General features: G+C 53.9%; 12 protein-coding genes across 12 annotated transcripts, besides 5 other annotated features; 8 read left to right on the plus strand and 4 right to left on the minus strand.

The window, feature by feature from the left end:
- Positions 1–1,009: 1,009 nt before the first annotated feature.
- On the plus strand, positions 1,010–2,760 carry EKO05_0010633 (uncharacterized protein; the record flags this gene model as incomplete). The annotated part of the gene is made up of 2 exons (XM_038943584.1): positions 1,010–1,652; positions 1,712–2,760. The coding sequence occupies 2 exons, from the start codon at positions 1,010–1,012 to the stop codon at positions 2,758–2,760; spliced, it is 1,692 nt and encodes a 563-aa protein (XP_038793583.1).
- Positions 1,939–1,973: a tandem repeat.
- A 606-nt stretch (positions 2,761–3,366) lies between the features above and the next one.
- On the minus strand, positions 3,367–6,609 carry EKO05_0010634 (Assimilatory sulfite reductase (NADPH); the record flags this gene model as incomplete). Its single annotated transcript, XM_038947272.1, has 1 exon — positions 3,367–6,609. One exon carries the CDS (start codon positions 6,607–6,609, stop codon positions 3,367–3,369), a length of 3,243 nt encoding a protein of 1,080 aa, XP_038793584.1.
- Positions 6,610–7,364: 755 nt separating this feature from the next.
- On the plus strand, positions 7,365–7,754 carry EKO05_0010635 (uncharacterized protein; the record flags this gene model as incomplete). Its single annotated transcript, XM_038947273.2, has 1 exon — positions 7,365–7,754. One exon carries the CDS (start codon positions 7,365–7,367, stop codon positions 7,752–7,754), a length of 390 nt encoding a protein of 129 aa, XP_038793585.2.
- A 208-nt stretch (positions 7,755–7,962) lies between these two features.
- EKO05_0010636 (uncharacterized protein) lies at positions 7,963–9,863 on the minus strand (the record flags this gene model as incomplete). The annotated part of the gene is made up of 3 exons (XM_038943533.1): positions 7,963–9,296; positions 9,345–9,473; positions 9,521–9,863. The coding sequence occupies 3 exons, from the start codon at positions 9,861–9,863 to the stop codon at positions 7,963–7,965; spliced, it is 1,806 nt and encodes a 601-aa protein (XP_038793586.1).
- A 495-nt stretch (positions 9,864–10,358) lies between these two features.
- On the minus strand, positions 10,359–11,605 carry EKO05_0010637 (Lactoylglutathione lyase; the record flags this gene model as incomplete). The annotated part of the gene is made up of 4 exons (XM_038943572.2): positions 10,359–10,423; positions 10,475–10,843; positions 10,911–11,380; positions 11,451–11,605. 4 exons carry the CDS (start codon positions 11,603–11,605, stop codon positions 10,359–10,361), a joined length of 1,059 nt encoding a protein of 352 aa, XP_038793587.2.
- A 703-nt stretch (positions 11,606–12,308) lies between these two features.
- Positions 12,309–13,030, plus strand: EKO05_0010638 (uncharacterized protein; the record flags this gene model as incomplete). Its single annotated transcript, XM_038943672.2, has 2 exons — positions 12,309–12,403; positions 12,451–13,030. 2 exons carry the CDS (start codon positions 12,309–12,311, stop codon positions 13,028–13,030), a joined length of 675 nt encoding a protein of 224 aa, XP_038793588.2.
- A 276-nt stretch (positions 13,031–13,306) lies between these two features.
- EKO05_0010639 (uncharacterized protein) lies at positions 13,307–14,533 on the plus strand (the record flags this gene model as incomplete). The annotated part of the gene is made up of 1 exon (XM_059637814.1): positions 13,307–14,533. One exon carries the CDS (start codon positions 13,307–13,309, stop codon positions 14,531–14,533), a length of 1,227 nt encoding a protein of 408 aa, XP_059493797.1.
- A 1,459-nt stretch (positions 14,534–15,992) lies between these two features.
- Positions 15,993–16,730, plus strand: EKO05_0010640 (Protein fmp52, mitochondrial; the record flags this gene model as incomplete). The annotated part of the gene is made up of 2 exons (XM_038943471.1): positions 15,993–16,031; positions 16,086–16,730. 2 exons carry the CDS (start codon positions 15,993–15,995, stop codon positions 16,728–16,730), a joined length of 684 nt encoding a protein of 227 aa, XP_038793589.1.
- Positions 16,096–16,133: a tandem repeat.
- Positions 16,731–17,669: 939 nt separating the features above from the next.
- Positions 17,670–17,700: a tandem repeat.
- A 168-nt stretch (positions 17,701–17,868) lies between these two features.
- Positions 17,869–18,123, plus strand: EKO05_0010641 (uncharacterized protein; the record flags this gene model as incomplete). Its single annotated transcript, XM_038943623.2, has 2 exons — positions 17,869–17,993; positions 18,051–18,123. 2 exons carry the CDS (start codon positions 17,869–17,871, stop codon positions 18,121–18,123), a joined length of 198 nt encoding a protein of 65 aa, XP_038793590.2.
- A 117-nt stretch (positions 18,124–18,240) lies between these two features.
- Positions 18,241–18,277: a tandem repeat.
- A 504-nt stretch (positions 18,278–18,781) lies between these two features.
- Positions 18,782–19,198, minus strand: EKO05_0010642 (uncharacterized protein; the record flags this gene model as incomplete). The annotated part of the gene is made up of 1 exon (XM_038947274.2): positions 18,782–19,198. One exon carries the CDS (start codon positions 19,196–19,198, stop codon positions 18,782–18,784), a length of 417 nt encoding a protein of 138 aa, XP_038793591.2.
- A 940-nt stretch (positions 19,199–20,138) lies between these two features.
- On the plus strand, positions 20,139–21,821 carry EKO05_0010643 (uncharacterized protein; the record flags this gene model as incomplete). The annotated part of the gene is made up of 1 exon (XM_038947275.1): positions 20,139–21,821. One exon carries the CDS (start codon positions 20,139–20,141, stop codon positions 21,819–21,821), a length of 1,683 nt encoding a protein of 560 aa, XP_038793592.1.
- Positions 21,822–22,271: 450 nt separating this feature from the next.
- EKO05_0010644 (uncharacterized protein) lies at positions 22,272–22,755 on the plus strand (the record flags this gene model as incomplete). Its single annotated transcript, XM_038943683.1, has 2 exons — positions 22,272–22,406; positions 22,597–22,755. 2 exons carry the CDS (start codon positions 22,272–22,274, stop codon positions 22,753–22,755), a joined length of 294 nt encoding a protein of 97 aa, XP_038793593.1.
- Positions 22,436–22,472: a tandem repeat.
- Positions 22,756–22,947: the final 192 nt, after the last annotated feature.

Here is a 22,947-nt window from a genome sequence, read left to right on the forward strand (position 1 = left end):
CATCATGACACTCTGCATGTGATGTTATACAATGGCTGAGACTTGACATAGAGAGGCATGACATGGTGATTGTTCCATGCATTGCTAGTCTGAGCGGTGTGAGTGAAGGATGAAAGCGCATCCCCTCTTCAATACAAAACAGCAACCACTGCTATGTGACCCATATTAGTAGCTGCCTAAGTATATCACCCTATAGACATCTTGTCATTGTCAACGCTCTAGACTCGACATGTTCAACGAATTTGCTGCTAGTAGCATGGAATAGCTATTGATGAATGTTGAGCAACCTACAGGTGAAGCTGCTCATGGCGAGTGATCTCCTTGCGGGCGATGCCCCGTTTGAGACTGGTTGTAGCGCTACCGTAGAACGCTCAGTGAAGGTCAGTGTCACCTGGTAGCTGCTCGGTCATAGTTTCAGTCCTGATATCTGAACCTATGCCCCATTGGCGCGCCAGGCGCTAGCTGTCTGCCTTTACCCTGTGATAAGCTTCCCTCGTCTGGCGGCAACCAATAAGCAGTGAATGTGAGTGGTGCCGTAGCCTATATAAACATGGCACCAGCGGTCGCTGTCTTCTCAACTCCCTGATCACTAACAACAATCTTCTCAACTTCAGCGAGTGGGCCTGCGCTCCATGCAGGGTCACTTTCTACTCTCCACAAGTACTGCGACGGTAAGCAACCAATCCTGCGAGCCTGTTAGGTTCATACATAGCCTTCTGGACATCGTCTCTCACTCTCCAGAGCGCCTTGAGCGCTTCTGTAGTCCTGACCTGTGTGACTCGGACGACGTATTTCTTTTAGCTGCACCCAGATACGCAACTCTGACTGTCGGCAAGGCGGAGCCAGCATCAAACCACATAGACCATTAGCTCAGTCCATCGCACACCCCCGCCGAAACCTATTCGTTCTTCGGCTACAGCCTGAGGTTCACTAAGTGTGATCATCCTCAACAGGTTCACCTATGACTTTCAATCTGCTCTTGCCCACCGACAGACTGCAACAGACCAACATGGAAAACAGACCAGCTTCACCCACTCAGGAGTACAGTTCTCCTAAGACTGAGAGCGACGAGCGCACACCCGTTGTGCAGTCCCAAGAAGACCAAATAGATCGTGAATCAAGCAGCAGTGATGTGCCACTCCGCCAACAGCGCCCTCGTCGAGCACCGACGCGAGAGCGCAAAGACAGCACCGATCTCCAAGGCCACCTCCGACTCCAAAGCCACGTACACGACTCGAACAATACCTCCCTGCTTGAAGAGCGGCGCGCGGAACATAAAGCCACACTTCGCAGCCCCGCTAAGGCAGCGCCAAAGTCATGCGGTAAGGTATTGAAGAAGCCCGGGCCGCGTCCATGGGCAAGCAAGCCGATCATGAAAAATGACATGGCGGCTAAGAAGGAGGTGATCCGTGAGATCGAGGTCTACTGGGGCAAGGGCTTCATCAAGGCATACATCCCAAAATGCCATCGACCGCTTGTCAAGCGTGGTAAGCGCGGTAAGCGCGTCATGTACCGTGACCATGAGAGCGATCCGAAAAAGTGGCTGCCTTCTGTGCTGAAGGCCGTTCTCATGATCGCCAGACTTACCAACAAAAAGGCCTGGCTGAAGAAGGCGATGAATGATGTCGTTCGGTACCGTATCAAAAACACAGGTAGGTGTTGGGGTTTGCCCACTTCGATGCGCAGAATGCTTGCTGATGTCGACGTATAGGCAACCGAAAGCCTCAGCTGGTGACCACTGATTTTGATGTCATCGAGGACTTGCTCGTCAAGGACTGGGATGTTGCGTACAGCTTTGAGATTCGTTACAAGCATCTGCTCGTAAACCGTCAGGGCCAGCAAGAGACTGACGAAGATATTGATCACATCCTTGCAGTAGACTCTGGCCAGGAAGATGTTAGCAATAACGAAAACGACATCGAGAGTGATCATAGCAACGACGATAACGATGATGATGTTGAAGATGTGGATGAGTCTGACGACGAGAAGGGCCGAGGCGGTCTGACAAGTCGGTATCTCCACGCAAGCGGCTACACCAACGGGCCGCAAAACTCACTCCCTTACTTCGCACCTGGACCGCTACCGAAACACCAAAAGACCAAACAAGATAAGAGCCCTGGCCGTATGCCTGAACTGCCGTCACGACCACAACCGCCTTCTGTCAACAAGGGGAACCAGCAGGGGTATGGTCAGCCTTACCCTTATGGCCCGCCTGTGAATCAGTGGGGCCAACCCATGCCATATGCTGGATATGGTGGGTATGGCGGTTACGGCATGTACGGTGGCTACGGTGACTACGGACCGCCCCAAGAACATAATGCACGCCATCCTTCTCAGCCGCCAGGCTTCCCTGAGATGAATCAGTATCCACCTTTCGGCCATGCGATCACCCCTGCCCCTGGCCAGCCAGGCAACGACCGCGCCGACGGTAGGCGCGTGGAAGCTTCCCCGTTCAGTGGCCACAGACGCACGCAAGGAGGCATCGAGCAGTCTTCTTTCAACATGAGTCGCCCTGGATTCATGCCCTACCGCTACCCGCAGAACATTCAAGGTAGTGAGCCTGAGGTCAAGCAAGAATCGACCGAGTTCGAGAGGCGTGAGATGTCTACGGACGAGATTGAAGACCCTACTGACGATGTTGGCGAAGACGATAACGCTGCCGCCGTAGAGGCAGAGCTGCGGGCTACCGAGCTTGAGCTGAAGGTCGCTCGACTTCAGGCCAGGCGAGCTGCCATGAACCAGCAGTCAAAGGCCAAATAAGTGTGGGTTTCGCGACTGGGCACGATATGATTTGTTCCTGACGTGCGTTTAGACTGGCTACGCTGCACATTGGCTGGGACCCCTGGATAGTGCGAAGTCAAGGATTTCGTGGCCTATATCGATCAGGTTATTCAATGGACTCCATATCGTCAGATATCTCCAATTTCCATCAGCGACCAAAAAATTCGCGTACTTCTATATTCCTGAAATGAACACGATCTGAATTCGTTCAACACAAGTATGTTTCGTTCACTGCAGTGCGCGTAGCTGTCTCGTAGTCTATAAAGTACAAGCAGGATACGCCCATGACGGCTTGACGTTATAGTCTCCATAGACGTACAGAACATGCAATGCTGGGTCAGTTTCGAGCGGAAGCGGTCTAGTTTCAGGATCGAAGTAGGGGTTGTTGAGTATAAGAACGGCGACGTGCAGACGCTGCCAAGAGTCAAGATCAAAAATACCCAAAACAGGTCGGGCTGGCTAGCACCCAAGAAGATCAAACACGACTCAGCGCACATCTCAAAGCAAAGGACCTCAAGTGAAGAAATAGAAATCTATGTCGCTATCTGCTCAAATGACACGGTCTATAGCACGCTAATATGACATCTAGTAAACCTCAAGTACGTAACGGCCCTCATCCTTGAGCGTCTCAATCGCGCGCCTGCTATCAATCTTCTTAGCATCAGGGTTCTTCATCTTGTGGTCCACCTCGACGGCCTCCTGAAGCACCTCGGTAACGTCGGGCACAGGCCATGTAGGTCCGCAAAGGTAGAAGCTACCCTCCTTCTCAAGGTACGAGCGACGGATGTCAGTGAGGGTTTGCCTCATGCGGTCCTGGATGTAGATCTTCTGAGGCTGATCACGCGAAAAAGCGCGACCGAGCAGCGTGATGATGCCGGCATCCTGGTACGCCTCCCACTCCTCACCGTACAGGTACTCTTCACGCTGGTGACGAGAGCCCATGTACAGAAGAACCTCGCCAATCTCCTCGCCACGCTGCTTCTGGTAGGCACGCTCCTGGACGAAGGCGCGGAAGGGCGCGAGACCGGTTCCGAGACCAGCCATGATGATGGGCGCGGTGGTCTTGGGCGGGAGCTTCATGACGGAAGGCTTGACGGAGACGGTAACAGGGCTACCGACACGAAGGTTGTTGAGGTAGCGGGTAGCCTGACCGAAGCGGTCGCGGCCCTTGGGGTCGACCCAGTTGACGGTGACAATGCACAGGGTAACGGAGTTGGGAGTGACGTGCTGCGAGGAGGCGATCGAGTACTCGCGACGCTTCATAGGGGCGACAATGCGAACAATGTCGTGGAAAGATGGGTGAGCAGACGAGAATTCAAGCAGAAGATCCGCGTAAGTGAGGGTGTCGACCTCAGCACGGCGCTTGAACTCGGAAGCACCGTCACCAGTGCACAGAGTCTGGAGAGCCAGCTTCTCCTGCTCATCGCTGGCAAAGTCACCGAGGTCCTCGTAAAACTTCTTGCCAGGACGACCAAAGATGTCAACGTTCTGGAGCAGTGACTGGTATACAGTGCGGTTGACAAGGACGTTGGGATCCTCACGGGAAGGTACCTCGACAACCTCATCAGGATCGAGACCGTACCACTTGATGAACTCTTCGACCTCAACCTTGTCGTTCTCAGCGTGAATGCCGAGAGCCTCACCGATAGCGTAAGTGACACCAGTGTCACCAAGGTCGAACTCGATGTGGAAGATGTTACGGTCGTAGTTCTGGGGTGTGAGACGACGCTTCTCCTTGACGGTGACGACAGACGTCTTGACACCCAGCTCAGGACGGAGCACAGTCTGGGTGCCAAACGCTTCCTTAAAAGCAAGGCCCTTAGCGGCGATCTGCCAGTTCTTGAGTAGCGTGGGTGGCTCAGACTCTGTACGGTCAAACGGCGCGAAGCTGTTGATGTTGATATCCGCGGGCAGGCGGATGGGCTGAACATCCTCTTCGACGGTGGCCCAGGCAGCAGGAACCTCCACCTCCCGGAGAGCGCTCTCCAATTGCTGAACGATCTTTTCGCAAATCTCGTTGGTGCCGTTAATGGCCGCCAGCTTAGAGATATGCGATGTGAGCAGATCTGGACGAGCAACCTTCAAGAAACCCAACTGGCAAAGGCAGGTAGTCAGTGTAGACTCTTCGGCAACAGCCTCCGATTGTGTAGGATCCATGATGAACAGCGAAATGTCCTTCTCAACCAGTGCCTTGCGGAAAGCGGGAGAAAGCTTCTTCTCAATATCTTCATCCTTGACGCCAGGAAGCTGGACGATGATGGAACCGTCAGCCTTGACGCCGTTAAGAACATCGAATGCACCGAGAATGGAAACATCGCCGATGGCAGCAACATCGGCTTGCTCGACGGCGTAGGGCGCCTCAATAGTGTAGTCGGCGTTGCGGATGTCGACACGAGTGACGCCGCCGCAGACGAGGTTGTCGTGGCCCTCGCGGACAAAGACGTTTTTGGAAGAGTCAGAAGACAGGAGCTTGCCAACGACAGCAGGTGCGGTGGCAGCAGGGGACTCGTCGAGATCCCAGAAGGTGTACTGCTTGACGTCGGCAGTGTTGAGGATGTCGACATACGAGCGCGACTCCTCGCCTTCCCTCTTCTCACTGTAGATCTGGCGGAAAACGTCGAGAACGTTGCTGGGTGTCCAGACCTGCTCGCGGGAGTACTTGATGTCAGAAACCTCAACATTCCTGTCGAAGGCAAACTGGGTGGCGGCCAGAACATCTGAGTAGAGTCGAGAGTATTCTGCAGCATCGAAGACGGCAGCCTCGTCCTTGACCTGGCCGAGGACGGCAACGCGCTGGGCGCTCTTGGGGAGCACCTCGAGGAAAGCCTCCTCAACGAAGGGCCTGTAGACACGGACGTTGATAACACCAACCTTGTCGCCATCCTTGGACAGAGCGTTGGCGACCTGAGCAGACAAAGAGGCCTCGACGGTACCGAAGACAACAAGGACACTCTCGGGCTCCTCATGGCCGTAGTAGTCGAACAGCCTGTAGTCCTCACCGAACTCGTCGTTGAAAGCCTGGAGCAGGCGAACAAGGCGACCGGCGTTATCCGAGTGCTTCTTGTCGACTTCAGAAACGGCCTTCAGAACAGCCTGGTAGCTGTTGTGCAGCCTGCTCTGGTCTAGGGTGTCTACCAGCCTGGCGGTCTCGCGACCAACGCTGATTCCATCGTATGTGTGGATAGTAGGAATGACGCTCGAGAGGAGGGTGGCAAAGAGAGCCATATGCTGAGTCTCGAAGACGGAGGGGCTGCAGACAAGACCGAGGCCAAGATCCTCAGCAAGGGTGAGAGAGGAGACATAGTCGGTAACAAGGCCGGCGTTGGAGTTGGCGGAGTAGTCGACGGCGGCGATGTGAGCAGTGACGGGGTTAGCGACCGAGTAAAGGAGCGACAGCTGGTCGAGTGCTGGGCGGAGATAGTTCAAGGTCGAGGAAGAGGCGACTATCGATTGAGGGATGTGGCGCTTCGCGAGGTCGAAGTCCTTGGAGAATAGGTATCCAAGCGCGATTGCGCCAGCACCGGTTCTTGTCTCCAGCGAGGAGACGCCTGTCTGGTATCCAAAGGCATTCTTCTCGCCCTGCTTCTGCCAGTTCTTGATCGCCACATCCAGGTCGAACGACTCAGCAGAGTATGCGAAGATCTTGTCAGACAAGGCGTAAGCAACCTGCTGAACGAGTGTCTGAGCAGTCAAGTAGGTAGGCCCGCTGATCGATCCAAGGGACAATTCCTCTCCAAAAGGCAAGCTGGAAGACTTCTTGGTGAAGACCTTCGGTGACTCTTTCTGCTCGGCGCCAGGGCCAGCGGACTGTGTCTGCTGGAAATGCATCGTGAGGGTGTATGTGTGCCTCAACGGAATGATCTATTAAAAGATCTGTGAGACTCCCTCTGAAGGTATGAGAGAAGCCGGCGCAATCTCTCCTCGACGTTTCAACGGGGCGAGATGTGGGTGAAGGAGGAATGCTGAACCCACGCCTCTATATCGCGAACGCGCCGACATCCAGCGACATCGGCAGATGTCCAACCGAGGGGATCTATGAACGTGTAATTGATTGCTGGCAGCATGATTGGCGGCTTTGTGAGCGTCTCTCGGGCGATAGACCTTCAAGCGCGGCCTGTCGCGTTGTCGCAACCAAAAAATACTTTAGTGCATATGGCGTGCTCGCACGCCTCCGCCGCTCCTTCGCCAAGACTTCGGTAATTGCGGGGAAGGCACGGGTCTCGGAGATCTGATAACGAATGGTGGAGCCGCAAAACGCTTGACGTCTGTACGCATCTCGCCATCCAGCAACAGCATTATCATGTGGTTTATCTGCGTACAAGAAGCTGACACACATGTCAGCTCTGGAGAAAATCGCATCCTTGCCTCCGCCAATGACCTGCAACGTCCAGCAACAACAATCTAGTTCTGGTTCACAACCTTCTGGCGGCCTTCGAGGATGTGCCTGTCGCCTGGATGCGTCAAAATAAGAGTTGTCGAAGGCCTGTAGAGTATTCAAGCCGAATGAAAGCGTTCAAGGACTGCGATGAGGTTGTTTGTGAACAAGGCAGATCCTGAAAGAGGCGAGAATCGGGGGTCTGCTGATGACCATTGGGTATCGAGAGGTATATTGGAACGGTGTCGAAAGTCGCGACGAACTCTTTATCGGAGTACGCCTGTCAGCAGAAGTCGAACGAGCTGCGTTCCAGGTACTATTGGCCAGCATCGTTCCAATGGACCCCAAAGACATACCAACTAAGGTACCCCGGTTGTCCTACAAGGAACCTGACATCCCAGGCTCGTTTCCTGTTGACGAGGATGAGGAGGACAAAGACATGCACAGATTTAACGATGCTAGTCGCGCCCCTGATCATGGAGACGCCACTGGCTTGATCACCAATGATGGCGACGCAAACGTCCCTGAGGAGGAGAAAAGCACTCCTTCCGATACCAGCCACAACCAAAATGTAACCCACAAGACTACCGTTCCGTAGACGGAGTCTTTTGTTCTTTTCAGAGGGTACTATTTCGTTTGTTGGAGCAATGGGTTTTGTCATAACTGGAGAATACTGTCGTTGTCTCGGAATATTGTCAGTGCTCCACCACTCAAGCTTGTAAACTGTCATCACTCCGCACCAACGTAATTATACACCAGCATATCTGCATCTCAATTCTTCATCTAATATGCGTCTCTCCACGACTTCAAAGAGTAACAACACTTGCTTCAAGCACTCCTTCAGGCCCAATTAGCGCCCTCGCAACATCCTCGCCCACCGGCCTATCAACACCCAGAATCATAAGCGCCTCATTACTCTTCTTCCCGCCCTCAGCCCCTTCTACGCCTTCCTCGTCAAACTCATCATCTAGCGGTGCGACGTTCATGAAGTTGATATTCACCCCCGCCTTCCCCAGCAAGTTTCCCACAAACCCAATCTTCCCGCAACTATCGAAATTGCGACATATCAGCAGCGTGCCTCTGGGCACAAACTCGCCTTTAAACCTATCCAAGCGCGAGATGAACGGTTTATTACCGCTCACAAATCCCTGGATGACTTGGTCCTGCTCCAGTAAAGGCTGGGAAGTGGACTGATGGGTGTCCACCCTCGTGAGATTCAGAGTGCGGCTCGCTGATGGACTCGTAGCGCGACTTCCGGATCTTGCAGCGGATGTGGACCGACTTGCACGGGCACGTAGGGTGATGAACGACGAGTATGGTTTATCGTCTACATTTTCTCTGCTGCGCTGCTCGTTGATAAGGATACCTCTCTCTTTGGCGAGGTGCTCGGCATTCACGATGTTGATGTTCAGACCATCACTGCTGGTGATTGGGGTAAGGAGACCTTTGACCAGCGCGGCAAAGAGGGGCTTGGTCGTGTTAAGGCTTGCGAGTTTGCCTTCGTATGTTAGGTCGAAGGTCGTACGGAAAGATTTAATGTTAGTGGAAGAATAGTGCTGGGTGTACAAAGAGCCCATCTTCTCGACTAGGCTGACGAAAGGTTGCAGCGTGCGGTATTCGTCTGGCATGATCAACGGTGCATTGACGGCTGAGCGGGGTAGTTCACCGCTGAGAATGAGTACGACTTGTTCGCAAACATCAATCGAGACATTTTCCTGGGCTTCCTTGGTTGAGGCGCCGAGGTGGGGGGTCGCAACAACCTTTGGGTGCGCAATCAGTTTGCTTGCTGACGAGTCAGGTTTGGGTGGCTCCGAGGTGAAGACGTCGATGCCTGCGCCTGCAATGATCCCGCCGTCCAACGCTTCTACGAGGGCGTCTTCATCGATCATGCCGCCCCGAGCAACGTTCAAGATGCGAGCTGTAGGCTTCATTGTAGCTAGTTCAGCTTTGCCGATCATGCCCTTAGTAGAGGCAATGAGCGGAGTATGCAATGTCAGGAAATCAGCTTCTTGAAGCAGCTCAGCCAAGCTGGATCTTAAGGTAACTGAAGCCGCTGCTGCCAGATTTGGGTTTACGTATGGATCGTAGGCTATCAGTCGCATGCCGAGACCGTTGGCGATTCGAGCTACAGTCAGACCGACTATTTTCAGTTAGTTTCGAATATGTTCGTAGGTTGTGTCGATATTACCTTTGCCCAAGCCGACGATAGCGAGCGTCTTGCCCTTTGCTTCGACACCGGTCAAGCGACTGCGTTCCCATTTGCCCTTCTTGATACTCTGCGATGCATCACCAATGTTGCGAGCCACAGCCATGAGTACTATTCAAGTCAGTGGATGCAGAGACTTGGTTCTTATAAAAACCCACGCGCGATGGTATGCTCGGCTGCGGCATTGATATTGCCGGATGGGGAGTTCACGACAATGATGCCATGGGTTGTGGCGCTCTGGACATCGACATTGTCCACACCGACACCGGCACGAGCAACAACCTTGAGGTTTTTGGCTGCATTGAGAAGATCGGCTGTCACTTGAGTCTCAGAACGGACAATGAGAGCTTCATAGCCGCCAATGATATTCTTTAGCTCATCAGGACTCAAGCCCTTCTTCTCATGTACCTCGAACTGATCTTGCAACAGTGCTAGGCCGTCAGCTGATACTTTCTCTGGTATGAGAACTTTAGGCTTTGTGTGAACGGCCAGGATTGCCATAGTGATTGTGGGGCTTTTGTAGAAAAGTGTTGGTGTTAAGAAGAGGGGTCAACTCTGGAGTGTACCAGGGGACATTCGTCTTTTTAGCTGCACGTCAAGCTACACGGAAGATTGACGCACCGCTACCGGACAGCTTCTGTTCGAGTTTGTTGTGCACTGCATCAGCTGCGCTGTAAACAAGATGTAGCCCAATGCAGCTAACGAGCCTACCCCGCCCCCGCACGAATGCGCCACAACCAGATGCAGGGGGTTGGGGGGTAGCAACGAGGGTCAGTGTTCGACAAGCAGCACATTGAATGGGGCTCAAATGTCTTAAGAGTTATTGCTGATATTTGGAGAACGATGTGTTCGTAAGGGTCTATCTTCGACAGACTTGTCCGTATTGTCGATACACGCATCTCATCCAGAGCGTCAGGCCGTACACAATGTGGCCTGCACTAATTGAGTGTCGATCGCTTGTTGTGTGCTGCACGCGCGGATATGTGACATTGCTGTTTACCAATTGCTTCGTGTCTTCAGCTTCTCATTCTGCACAACCTCGATCCAGTAGTTGTCGGGATCTGTGCACGACATTAGTTTCGCTCCGTGTAAACAGCTGAGGAATTACTCACCTAACACGAAGGCAATGTTCTTCATTCTGCCGTCGGTGAGCCTCTTCTTCCAGTTCACGCCCTTTTCCTCGAAGCGCGCGCATGCAGCATCGAGGTCATCGACTGTAATGCAGATGTGCCCGAAGCCCTGAGGCTCGTCGTTGCCATTGTGATACTTGAAGTCGGCGTCTTTCTCGGTACCATAGTTCCACGTCAGCTCGAGCAAGCCCTCGCTGTCTGCTACCGGGTTGACACCGTTCGCGGTCTGTTCCGGAGCGTCTGCACCGTAACCGAGGAAGTACAGATTGAAGCCTGCGTTGGGGCTTTCTGAGGTACGCTTCAGCTTCATACCCATGATGTCCTTGTAGAAGTTGAGCGAGACATCCTTATCTTTGACACGCAGCATGGTGTGGTTCTGGGAATTGTTAGCAACATCCTGTAATAAACGGAAGTGTACATGCCATGCGGTATGTGGCAGTGTCGGTGTGCTTGACGTTCTCAGTCTCCTCCAAGGGCTTCTGTCCAATCACCTCAACCCAGTAGCCATCAGGGTCCAGTACGAAAGCGATGTGCCTCATACGCCCGTCTGTGAGCTTCTTCTGGAACTTGTAGCCGGCATCCTCGAGACGCTGGCAGGCAGCCTGGAGATTGTCGACTGATACACAAAGATGACCGAAACCCTTGTATGGATCTGTGTTGCCGTTGGTGATCTTGTAGTTCGGATCGTCCTCGGTACCGTAGTTGTGTGTAAGCTCGACGATGCCCTCACGGTCGGTCCAATGGTTGCCGTGAGAAACAGCCTTCGGGCTGTCGTATGCGAGGAAGTAAAGGTCGAACTTATTGTCAGGATTTGGCAGCTTGTTTATCAGCTTCATGCCCAGAAACTCGTAAAATTCGACGCTACGCTTAGGATCTTTGATGCGAAGCCTGTAAAGTGGGTAAGTCGATATCTCCGCAGCCAATGGCTGATGCAGAGGGCAGCCATGGAGGTGCTCACATCGAGTGGTTGAGCTTGTAGCTTGTTGGATCGGTAGCCATGGTTGCTAGGGTTCGGAAAATATGGTGCGGCTTGCTGTTGATTCGAAAACTCTGTGCTGCAAAAGGTACAGATACTTTATGCGATCTCAGAAGTGTTTGTCGTAAGAACAGCATTAATTGCACAGAGTAGCAAGCGGAGGGGCGTTATGCGCTTCAGATGTCCGAAAAGTTATGACGTCCTCATCCAATCAGTAAGTGCAGACTACCCCACCAAGTCGGCCTTCCCTCGGATCCTGCCATGACCGCATTGCGCATTAGCCCGAACAGTCGTTCATCGTAATATCATTAAACGAGGCGTGTGGTATCAAGCCTAAGCATCGCAATTGCACGCTGCATCATCGACAATATGCAACGCCCTGTGCAGAGCAAGTAGCCGAGGCCTCGAGGCGATGTTCCAATCAATGTCCCTTGCACGTGACCTGGCAAATTAGCAGCTTGGCCCCAGCTCCTTCCAACCAAGATTGTGGCTGGTCGCTGCATCTTGGACATCATGCCTTTCGTTGTGATATGAACTCCTGCCGCAGTTGCTTTCACTCACCTGCTTGCTACTGCGTTTCCCTTCAGTCTCGACTCACCCGAAAGAAGTTGCCGCGTGCGCGTCGATAACCGTGGTTGAGAGGCAGCACTTTCTAATCAGGTACGTGACCTGATTTGTTACCACAACATCCAAGCTACATGCACCACACGAGGGGCGCCGCACTGCCTCCGAGACATTTCTATCGCTATACATTTCGTATCGTATTTCTCATTCGTTTTCGCAATGTCCGAACAGCAAATTTCTGGAATGCGTGTATCCGCGCGTCTGCAGCTTCTAACTATGCAGACACAGCGCGACGGCCCGATGATAGACATCATCAAGGTGAGCGAGTGGCTCACCAAAAATGTCAACGAGAAGCTCTACCCACGGTTACTGTAAGTGCCATGATATTGTGATCCAAGGTTCTTACTGATAGATGCAGCTTGATGTCACCCAATGGCAACCTGCTCGCCTACTCAACCCCAGTTAACATCAAGGAACTTCGCGACCAAGCAGCACTAATCTCAGCGGCGTGGAAGGAGCAGTGCCTTGGTCGACAAACGCATTCTACACCAGATCCGCGCAAAGACTCCGCAAGAGACGATGCAGAGGCAGCACACCAGAGCGGCTTGAAGCCCGCCCTTGAGACACTCACTATCGAGGCAGAATACTGCAATATACTCATTCGATCACTACAGCCGGAACTTCTGTTTGTCTTGATCGGTGAGCTGCCACCAAATAAATCACAGCAGTTCAAGATTACCGCCGAGGGCAATGGTGATGCACGGTATCCCGCGCTGGAGGGATCTGACACGCGACCCAAAACGCCAACAGTCCCACAGAATGCTGCTGGTAAGCTCAAAGCTCCCTCGGTACTCAGCTCAATGAGCCAGCGAGAAAAAGACATCAATCTTGGCATTCTGCACATTCAACGCAAGAGACTCGACGCCTTGACCGAGTACATACAGCGTGACTTCAAGGACAGCGGCTTTGTCATGCCAGCAGATTGGGCGCTCCAGTAGCCTTGGACAGACTCGAACTTCCCGTCTGAGATCTTGTTCGGCAATACTATCTCATTTCCCAGGCCTAACGAGACTCAGCGGCACCGATCACGTAGGTCCGAGGACATCTCTCCCACCAGAATTGGGCCGGCGTTGAGTAAGGGTGGGTCTGTGTATGGAGAGCAAGGCGGAAATGCTTGCAAGGAACAGCTTGAGCGTGCTCATGAGAGCGAGGATGTACCTAGGCGGAAGAAGCAGAATGTGAGCGGCTTCATCCTGGCTTCCCAAATGGCAGACATGCGACTACCTCCAGACGAATACTTCCCGTCACGGCCTTTGACGGCCAAAACAAACCACAGAAACGTGCACCAATACTTCCCCGTCGATACATCTGGCCCGGGAAGTGACGAGTCGTCGTCCTTCTTATCCCAGACCAGCGAAAATGCGAGCGAGAAAGAGAGAATCAGGCGTGCCTCTACCAGATCAATTCGTTTCGAAGACGAGCAAGGCGTTCTCCAAAAGATGTACTCTACATTCGTGCGCAAACTTACGTTCAAAAGCGGACTTCCACTCAAACCTGCCTTGAAGGGCAAAGAGAAAGCTGTGCCTGATGAGCATGTCTTACCCAACAACAGTTCCAACGATAGTTTTGACGTAGGAGGCGAAGTCAAGGTCGCAACCATTCCTCGCCCTAAGATTCAGGATGGCAGTCCACCTCAAGGGCCATTGAGCCCTGGGGTTGGGCCTGCACCCAAGAGCACGCCGGTCTCCAAGGGAGAGAGCAAAACCGAGAATAAAGTTAGCGGGCCTGAGGTCGCCGATGGTAGCCAGTCACAATGGACGTCAGTCTTTGAGGACACGCCAGCAATCATAGCCAAGCCAACACACAAAGGCAAAGGCAAGGGCAAGGCCGTATCGGCAGAGGATGCGCCAGAGAATGTCGGGGCACAGACAGACGGACCTGCGTCTGATGACGACTGCGCGATCGAAGACTCGTCGACTGATCAAAAAGCACACCAGTCCAAGGCTTCGGCAATCATTCGCTCGCGCACGCCAAGTCTAGAGCGACTGCAAGACCGCAGCGATCGGGCAACGAGCGGCACGCCTTGGGGAGTGCTCAGAACAGAATCACCGGAACGCCAGCCAGCGCGATATGCGCATCCGGGCACACAAGATCGCACGTTTCCCATCCAGCCACTGCCTCCAGTACAGCCCTTTACAGGTCGGTCGGACTTCACCATTAGGCACTTCCCTACGGCGGCAACAGGCTCCTCTGTGGCAGGACCGTCCTCATCAAGGGTCCCAACAGTAGGAGTGGCAACCCCCATGTCAACAAGATACCACGTGTTAGTCGGCAAGCGCCTCGTGCAGAAGAGTGTCAAGAGCCAGCTCGGTATAAAAGAGATTCCGAGTCCAGCAATTCGTCCAACCAAAAGTCTGATAGACACAGCAATTGGCTTTCTCTACAGCGACAAGGACCGGAGGAATCCAAGCGAAGAGCACGAAGACAGCAGTCTTGATTGAAGGATACCCATATTTGGCGATTGCCTTCGTCGTTCAATTGAAAGCGTCCGAAAACCAAACATGAGTGCCTCCGAATTCTGACTAGATTTTCTCGTGTGGCTGTGCTGATGATGATGATCGACTGACATTCTTTTGGGAAAGCTCGAGTGTGCACCGAGTCAATCTAACAATGCATTTTTTCTACCCACAATTTGTGTAGCCCTTGCACGTCCTCGAGAGCAGCCCCATATCTCCACTACCCAGGAATCTAATCTGCAGCTCGCAAAGCCTGTTTTGACCAGTCACAGCACGAGGGGACATTCAGACCTCTGAGCCTTTCAACTTCGCAAACAGAGGGACGTCAATGCGAGGAGGTCACATAAATTCTCCTTCAGCACCAGCTATTGGTGGGCGGCACCGCATCAATCAGAATACCTCAATCTTTTGTTTTGTTACAGGACCCTACTGTGGCGCATCGCATCGTCAATCACATCGTAATCCATAGTGAAGAAGACAGCCTCCGTCTCCGTGTAGTTCTCCAGCGATCTTCGACAGGAAACGTTTTGTCGACATTTGGCCGCCAACGAAAAGGCCTGCATTGAATTTGACGTCTCGACCGTTCATGCTCAGTGTTTGTACCGACATTGTGATAGCCCGATGTGATTCCTCAATGGATCGTGATTGGTGTTGGCGCCAAAAACAAGTAAAAGCGGTAGTATCACGGTCGTATCAAAAGTCGGCTATGTATTTCTTGACGATGGAACTTTCATGGTCGACCCCATTTCAAGCCATGCACGGAACAGAGTCAACCGTCAATACAAATGGTCGAATTGAGAGAACCACTTGCGTTCAGGCGGGAGTGGCAGCCGCCGATGGTGATTCGACGTCTGCAAAGTAGTTGCAAGTGGAGGTTGAAGGTGGTACTAGACTGACGCATTGCGGGGTGCGGCGGTGGGGTGTGTCCGCTGGACTTCTATCCTCCCCACTGGGATTTGATAGCCGATATGCTCGGCAACTTGCCTATACATGGAACGAACGCGTAGGCTTCCAGCCATAGAGCATGAGATAGACCTCTTGGGGAATTCCGTCGATTGGTGAGTAGTTGGGACGCATGCTGGCCGTGCGGACTGCTGATTGGCTCTGCATTGTCAACCTCTGTCTGACTGTTGACATGCGCAAGCACACTCGTTGCTTAGCATGCTTGCAGACATCGACAATCTTTCGAAATGCGTTGTAATAGGGGCGTGTCTGTTACTATTGGTCGTAATGTCGCAAGGTCGCGGAGTTATGACGTTCCAAGATGGATCCTCCGTGACGGACGGATCCGTGAATCGCCAACCGGCCGAAAGATCATCGACTCTCGAGACAAAGACTGACCAAAGAACCGACTTAGGTTTTGTAAGAACAGACCAACGCACGCTCAACCGCACTTGGACTCAGATAGCCTGTAGCCTGTTATCAAGCGCCCACTGCAGCCACAATGGCGACAGCAGCACTTGCAGGAAGTACCGGCCTGGTGGTAAGTCGCGACACTACAAATGCATACGAACGTTCGTCATACTTACGATGACAGGGTTCCAACATCCTCAGCCAACTCCTCGCTCACTCCTCCTTCTCCTCCGTCTACGCATACGCGCGCCGCGACCTACCCAACCCGACCGCCACCAGCAAGCTCAACCCCCTCACATCGACTGACACCTCGACATGGGTCAGCCTCTTCCCGCGCGAGTCGAAGCCCAAGATCTTTTTCTCGGGTCTGGGTACCACAAAGGCACAGGCAGGCAGCGTTGAAGCGCAGCGTAAGATCGACTACGACCTGAACCTCGACCTTGCGAAAGCCGCCAAGGAGGCCGGCGTAGACACATACGTGCTCATCAGCGCTGGGTCGGCGAACGCGCAGAGCAACTTTGCGTACGTGAAGATGAAGGGGCAGCTTGAGGATGATGTCAAGGCGCTGGGGTTCAAGCACACGGTCATTGTGCGCCCAGGGCTTATACTGGGCGGACGAGATGACAGCCGGCCTGCAGAGTTTGCGGTACAGAGCGTGGCCAAGCTCTTCAGGAGCGTGACGCCTAAGCTAACAGATTTCTGGGCGCAGGATGCGGCAACTATCGCGAGGGCGGCGATCAACGCCGGGGTACAGTGTCTCGAGGGCAAGAGGCAGGAGGGGGAGTGGGTGCTGGGTCAAGCGGAGATCAACGCCCTGGGTAAGGCGTAAGAAACGTCAATGGCTGCACGATGAAGGAACGCTTTCAAATGTGCTTGTGAGGCTGTGTGTGGACTGTAGTGTCTGTCTTGTACTGTGCGATACCCTTCAATCGATCTCTCATATACTAGTACCGGGTGTAATGATCGAGTGTCCAGCCACCAGGTTCCTGGGAAGGCAGATGCGCGCTGTTGTGTACCCGTACCAGAAAACCACGTGGCTCGCGGCCAATGAGGCCAGTCCTTCTCAAACTGCTTGCAAAGGGAGCCAATGGAAGCGCATTCCTCTCTGTACATTTGCGCCGCGCGACCAACCACCTTGCCAAACACCATCAGTTCTACCATGTCGTGCTGCGCACAGTTCCAACTCCTTCAGACTCTCGAAACTCGCACTCTACTCCCCAATCCTCCACTCGTCATCCCGTCACACCACCCATCTCACGCGATCTGCTCAAACAGGTAACAACGTAGGTGCTGACTCTGCCGTCGGTGGGTGCCGCTCGCTCCAGGCCGCAGCTCAGCCGAAGGATTTTGGTGCAATGATCACACCACAGTCTCGCGACACAAAGCCCACGCCACGCGACAAATGCCAGACAAGCTGATTTGTCTCGTCTGTGACTGGTCAGAGCTCTCTATTTCTGCTTGACATTCGCCGAGCTTGATGTGCGAGCCTCCCGAAATGGAAATCGATGTCGGCACGCCCCAGGGGGTTAAGCTCGTAGGCCGGCCTTGTAAGGCTGGCTGTTTTGCTCGGCAGCAGCCCGAGGCATTCCCGCGACGCCGCAGGCCGTGGGAGCTACAGGATCTCAGCTGATGCTGGTGGTGCCATCGAGCAGTTGACGCACAGCGGGAGAAGCAGGATGCGAAGCCATGGGGGAGTTGGGTTGTAGGATTGATAAATACATCGCTTTCATCCGTTGAATAGAGAGCATCATCATCAGTCAGTCATACAAGCAACAGCAACAGCAACAGCAACAGCAACATCTACACCTCCAGATAATAGACAAAAGTCAACGACATCGCTCTTTTCAACTCCACCATCCATCTCAGCCAACCAACCATCGAGCATTCGACTACTTTCGTCTCACATTCCCGTCCTCCGACTCTCCCAAACACCAAGCATTATGCCTTCAGCCACAGCAGCCCGCACCATGATCCGCTCCTGGGCCCGCCAGATGACCGAGCCCCACCCATTCGCCCGCAACCCAGTAACGGCCAAGCCGTACCCAGCGCAGTACCGCGTCATGGGCAGGAAGCTCCTGAGAACATCTGCAGTGTACGATGCACCACCTCTGCGCCTCCACCCACCACACACGTGCTAACGTTCGGACAGTTTCTTCCCCTGGTACGCAACCGTGCTCGGCTGGCCCGTCGCCGCCGAGTGGGCCTTCAACGGGCGCATGTGACTTTTCCTCGCTGAGGGCGAGCGGTCCGTGCCTGTTGAGAGGAAGAGAGAGGTCATTCGCGACTTGCATGCCGCGGAGGTCAAGGAGCTGATACTCAATATGAGATGGGATGATTAGTTGCGTGGCATTGCATTGCATTGCATCTGCATAGCATGGAACGGCGTTGGGCGGCGTTTTGATTCCTGTAGATACCAGACAATATTATTTCCTTTGCCTTTTTGTCGGCTTTTGCTGGGTGTTGGTGTTCTTGTTGATATCTTCGCTGGGTGATTCGCTTTGAACGGCTCTTTGGTGGATGATGAATCGGCCCATGGTAGAGGGGTGAGTTGATTTGAGAGCTGATGAAGATGGCGGACTGGCCCAGCTTTGTCTTGTTGGAAGACGTATTACATGGTCCAGTTTAGTGTCTTCCATGTCGTCGAATTGCAGGTAGCTTAGTATGATGCTCAAAATGACTTGCTCTGGAGGCTTCGACGTTGTTTACAAACCACTTTTCGCGTTAGCATATTGAGTTCGAGATTGATAGCACCAGCATTAGCAGAGAATGTTCGCTTTGTATGTGGAGTTTCATTCAAATATCAAAACACGCCCACCAAATGCATGCACCCTGTTGCTGTACGCCGGCTGGTCGTTGTGCCACACTTCTTTCCTTGCAGACCTAGTTGTGACTTCCTGAGCCACTTGATCCACCACCCTGCTTGTTTGGGCTTCCCGCGCCGCTCGCCTTATTATTTGTTCCCTGGCTCGCACCGCCAATCTCAGGGTCGTTGGGCTGGCTGACTTCGGGGTTTCCGGGGCTCACGTTGAGCGAGTTGTCCTGGCCTCCGGCCTCTTTCTCAGCAGAGGCCTCAGCCGCCTCGGGAGTAGTCTGGTTGGGGTTGAAAGCAGCATCGGTGTGTGCTGCTGCATCGTCCGAGCCGGACTTGGAGTACTCGTTGGAGGTCGTCTTTATCGAGTCCTTGTCCTGCGTCTCCTTTTGCGCGAACAGAGAGCGCGAGGTGCTCATGAAGCGGGGCGCAGTGAATTGGGTGCGGGCGACGCATGCCAGCGAGCGGGTGGGTTGGAGGCGGAACATGATGCTGGAGATGTCTCGTCGTGTGTTGTGCAGGTAGGTAGAGCTGAACAGGTCAGCAGTAGGCCGGAAGTGTACGGGTTGAATTGCCGCACGTTTGATTGAAAATTCGTCGATTGGTGAGAACAACTGTGGTCTTGGTCGCAGCGAGAGTTGACGTCTATAAGCTTGTGTAGCTAAGCCCATGTTATCACGACCATGTGACGTCACAACACCCATGCACGAACGTGACCCGCACACACATCAATTGGATAGCCTGTACGACAATACCTCTAAGGCGCTACGGGGACCACAACATACAAGTCTCGCACAAGCTGCACTGTCTTGACGCTGTGATCTATGGTTTGTGCAAATTCTCGGGGAGGAAGCTTCGTCTCCGAGTCCAGCTCGGACATGGCTTCGAGCATCGAGCTACTCCAGGTTAGACCCCTCAAATTCCAGGCACCACCGCCGTCGCCAAACAAACCTCCTGTGCACGTGTCCAGACGAACTGAACATGGAAAAGCACAAATTTCTGCACTATAAATCTAACAATACAAGAAGCTGATTCCCAAGGGATGATCTCACAGAGCATATTTCCGGATCGCGTTGTTCTGGTTCTGGCCAGCTCGTACATACAGCCCTTCGTACACCGTGGCGGCCCCCTCGAGTTGTTTCAGTCTTCAACAATCGGTTCTCCTTGCACGTCTTGACAACCCTCGCGTTGTAGGCTAAGCCTGCCAGAACCCGGCCTATCAAGGGGACCCCATGGTAAGCCACTTCTTTCTCTGAAAACTTCAATCCAGTTTCAAGTGGATGTGCTCATACCGCTTCGCTTTACCAGGCTTCCCACAACAGACCGCTTTGCTTCTGGCTTTCGGGCGGGTCCGACCGGTGAGAAGCTCCCTCAGCTCCAACCCTTACAGCCACATCGACCCGAATATCAACTCCAAGACACTCGGCTATGGCAATCTCCAGTTGGGTTCCACCTCCGCCCCCAGATCCGAACACGCTTCAGAATCCTCCGCCATTTGAGCCGTTCCCCCTTGTTCAGGTGCGCAATGGCAAGATCAAGAAGTCTCTCGGGAATGGCCGCATCGAAACCGCAATATTCAAGTCAGCCATTTCTGGTCCAGTCGAGATCACTGGGAACGGCATTGTGGGTGACGAGCACGCTTACGAAGCGCACCGCAGCCCAGATAAGGCACTTCTCCACTACTGCACCTCCCACTACGATGATTGGAAACGCGAGATCCCTACTTCAGAGGCGCACTTCAAGCCTGGTGCTTTCGGGGAGAACATTTTCAGCACGCAAGTGAACGAGGGCAATGTGTGTATCGGAGACCGCATTGCCATTGGCGACATCATCGTCGAGGTCAGCGAGCCCCGAGCCCCCTGCTACAAGTTGAACCACCGGTTTGAGGTCAAGGACATGGCCCAGCGTACCCAGACGCTTTTCCGTACTGGATGGCTGTACCGCGTTGTCAAGCCAGGTACTATCGAGGCCGGCGACATGATACATCTACTCGAACGACCGCACCCAGAGTGGACTGTGGCCAGAGTGATGTACTATCTATTCATCGAAACCGGGAACAAAGACAAGATGAAGGAGATGCTTGAGCTTCCACAACTTGGCGAAGACATCAAGGGCAAGTTCCGCACTCGATTGGCCAAGGGTGTCAGCGAGGACCAGGACGGTCGGATGTATGGAAGCGACGATGACAAGATGGATGCGTGGAATGAATGTCGCGTCGCGGAGAAGCGCAGGGAGACCAGCAAGATCACAGCAATCATACTCGAGACCATCGAGGACATCAAAGATCCGACTCCGATTGAGCCTGGCAGCCACGTTCGACTTAAGCTGGGCGGCAAGCTGGTTCGAGCATACTCGGTCATCAGCGGCACCACGAAACGCTTCGAACTCGGCATTGCCCTTGATGCCAACGGCCGAGGTGGCTCAAAGTACTTGCACGAGCAAGTTCAGATTGGAGATGTCATCACGGCGGGACGTATCACGCCCTCCTTCCCTCTAGCTCTCGACGCAGACAAGCACATCCTCATAGCCGGCGGCATCGGCATCACCGCCTTCCTTGCCGCTCTTGCGCACCTCCACAACACGAAGCAGGACTTCCAACTCCATTACGCTGTGTCGACCGAAGTACCCTTCAAAGAGCTTCTCACGGCTTTCGGCCCCAACGCGACCGTCTACAACAGCGCAGAAGGTACACGCATGGACCTGACGGACCTCCTCTCCCAGGCCGACAACCGCACGCACATCTACACTTGCGGTCCGGAGCGGCTCATGGACGCTGTATCCGCCGCCGCCAATCACCTCTCCATCCCAGAGTCGCTGGTGCACAAGGAGGCTTTCACAGTGACCACCTCCGGAGACCCTTTCACTGCTGAGCTTCAAAGCAGCAACAAGACCATCGAGGTTGGCGCTACGCAGACCCTGCTCGATGTGCTGAAGGAGGTTGGCATGGCTATCGACAGTTCATGTGAAGTGGGCAACTGTGGGACGTGCAGGGTCGACGTGCTGGATGGGAGGATCGAACACAAGGGAACAGGTCTGTTAGACGAAGAAAAGGATAAGAGCATGTTGGCGTGCGTCAGTCGGGGAGTGGGAAGGATAATATTGGGTCTGTAGGACGAGCATGGTCGGAATGATTTCAGACGCACTGTCACGGTAGAGGTACGGATATCTGGTATATCGGCACTGCCAAACATTCGACCGTGTGGATTTGATCCATTGTGCGAGTAGCTCCTTATGCAAGTAGTGTTGTATATCAGTTGTATCATCGCCTTCCGAGTCACAAGACATGATGCACAGTGAGTAAGTGAAGCAGGAACAAGTGGATCACCCTTCCCCAGGTCTACCTAGCCCAAAACAATCAAGGTCTCTTGGCGCGAACGTCACTTCCACACGATACACTACACGGATCCACCCAGAGCCTCACGCCTCCATTCGCCGCCCACCCGACGACCACCCCCCGTTCCACTTTCCGCCACTCTCCCAACCGCCACCGACATCGCGCTCCATCACTAGCCCCCCTCCAACCCGCGAGCTCACCCACCTGCCGCTCGAACAACGACAGCCATGTCGGACGCGTACGAGCGCGAGCGGCAGAACAACTCGCGACTGGACGAGCTGTCCGCGAAGGTATCCGCGCTTCGCGGCGTGACCATTGACATTTACGATAACGCGCGGGACCAAGACGTCCTCGACTCAACGGTACCGGCAGCTCCTCCCTCTCCTCCCCGCACACACACACACACACACACACACACACATACACACGCCTTGAACCCAGCAGCCCCCCACCTACACATTCCCGGACTCGATGTCCTTAGCATCGCTTCTCCCCTGTACACATGCCGTGCTGCGAGTTTCTTGCTGGACACTCACCTGATGACACGGACAGAGCGATTCCTTCTCTGCCTTTTCGTCTTCCCTCAAAGGCTCTGCGTCGCGGCTGACGCGCATGGCGGCCTCGGGCAACAAGGTCGCGGTGCTGAAGCTGAGCGGGCTTCTCATCGGCGCCGTGCTCGTGCTGTACTTTCTGTATCACCTGGCTTTCTAGACGCTGGGGTGCTTTGGGGGGGGGACGGGGGACTGTGCCAGCCACGGGGGCCAGGGAAGGGGCGGCGGAACTGCAGAGAGGGGAAGAGGAGGAGGGGCTCTGCTTAGCGGCATTGTAGGCGTTGGGCACTTGGAAGATACGGCGTTTTTGCGCATGGTCGCCAGCTTGGACACATGGGCATCTTGGGCTTCG

Source organism: Ascochyta rabiei, chromosome 20 (genome assembly GCF_004011695.2).
Source record: "Ascochyta rabiei chromosome 20, complete sequence".
Taxonomy (NCBI): domain Eukaryota; kingdom Fungi; phylum Ascomycota; class Dothideomycetes; order Pleosporales; family Didymellaceae; genus Ascochyta; species Ascochyta rabiei.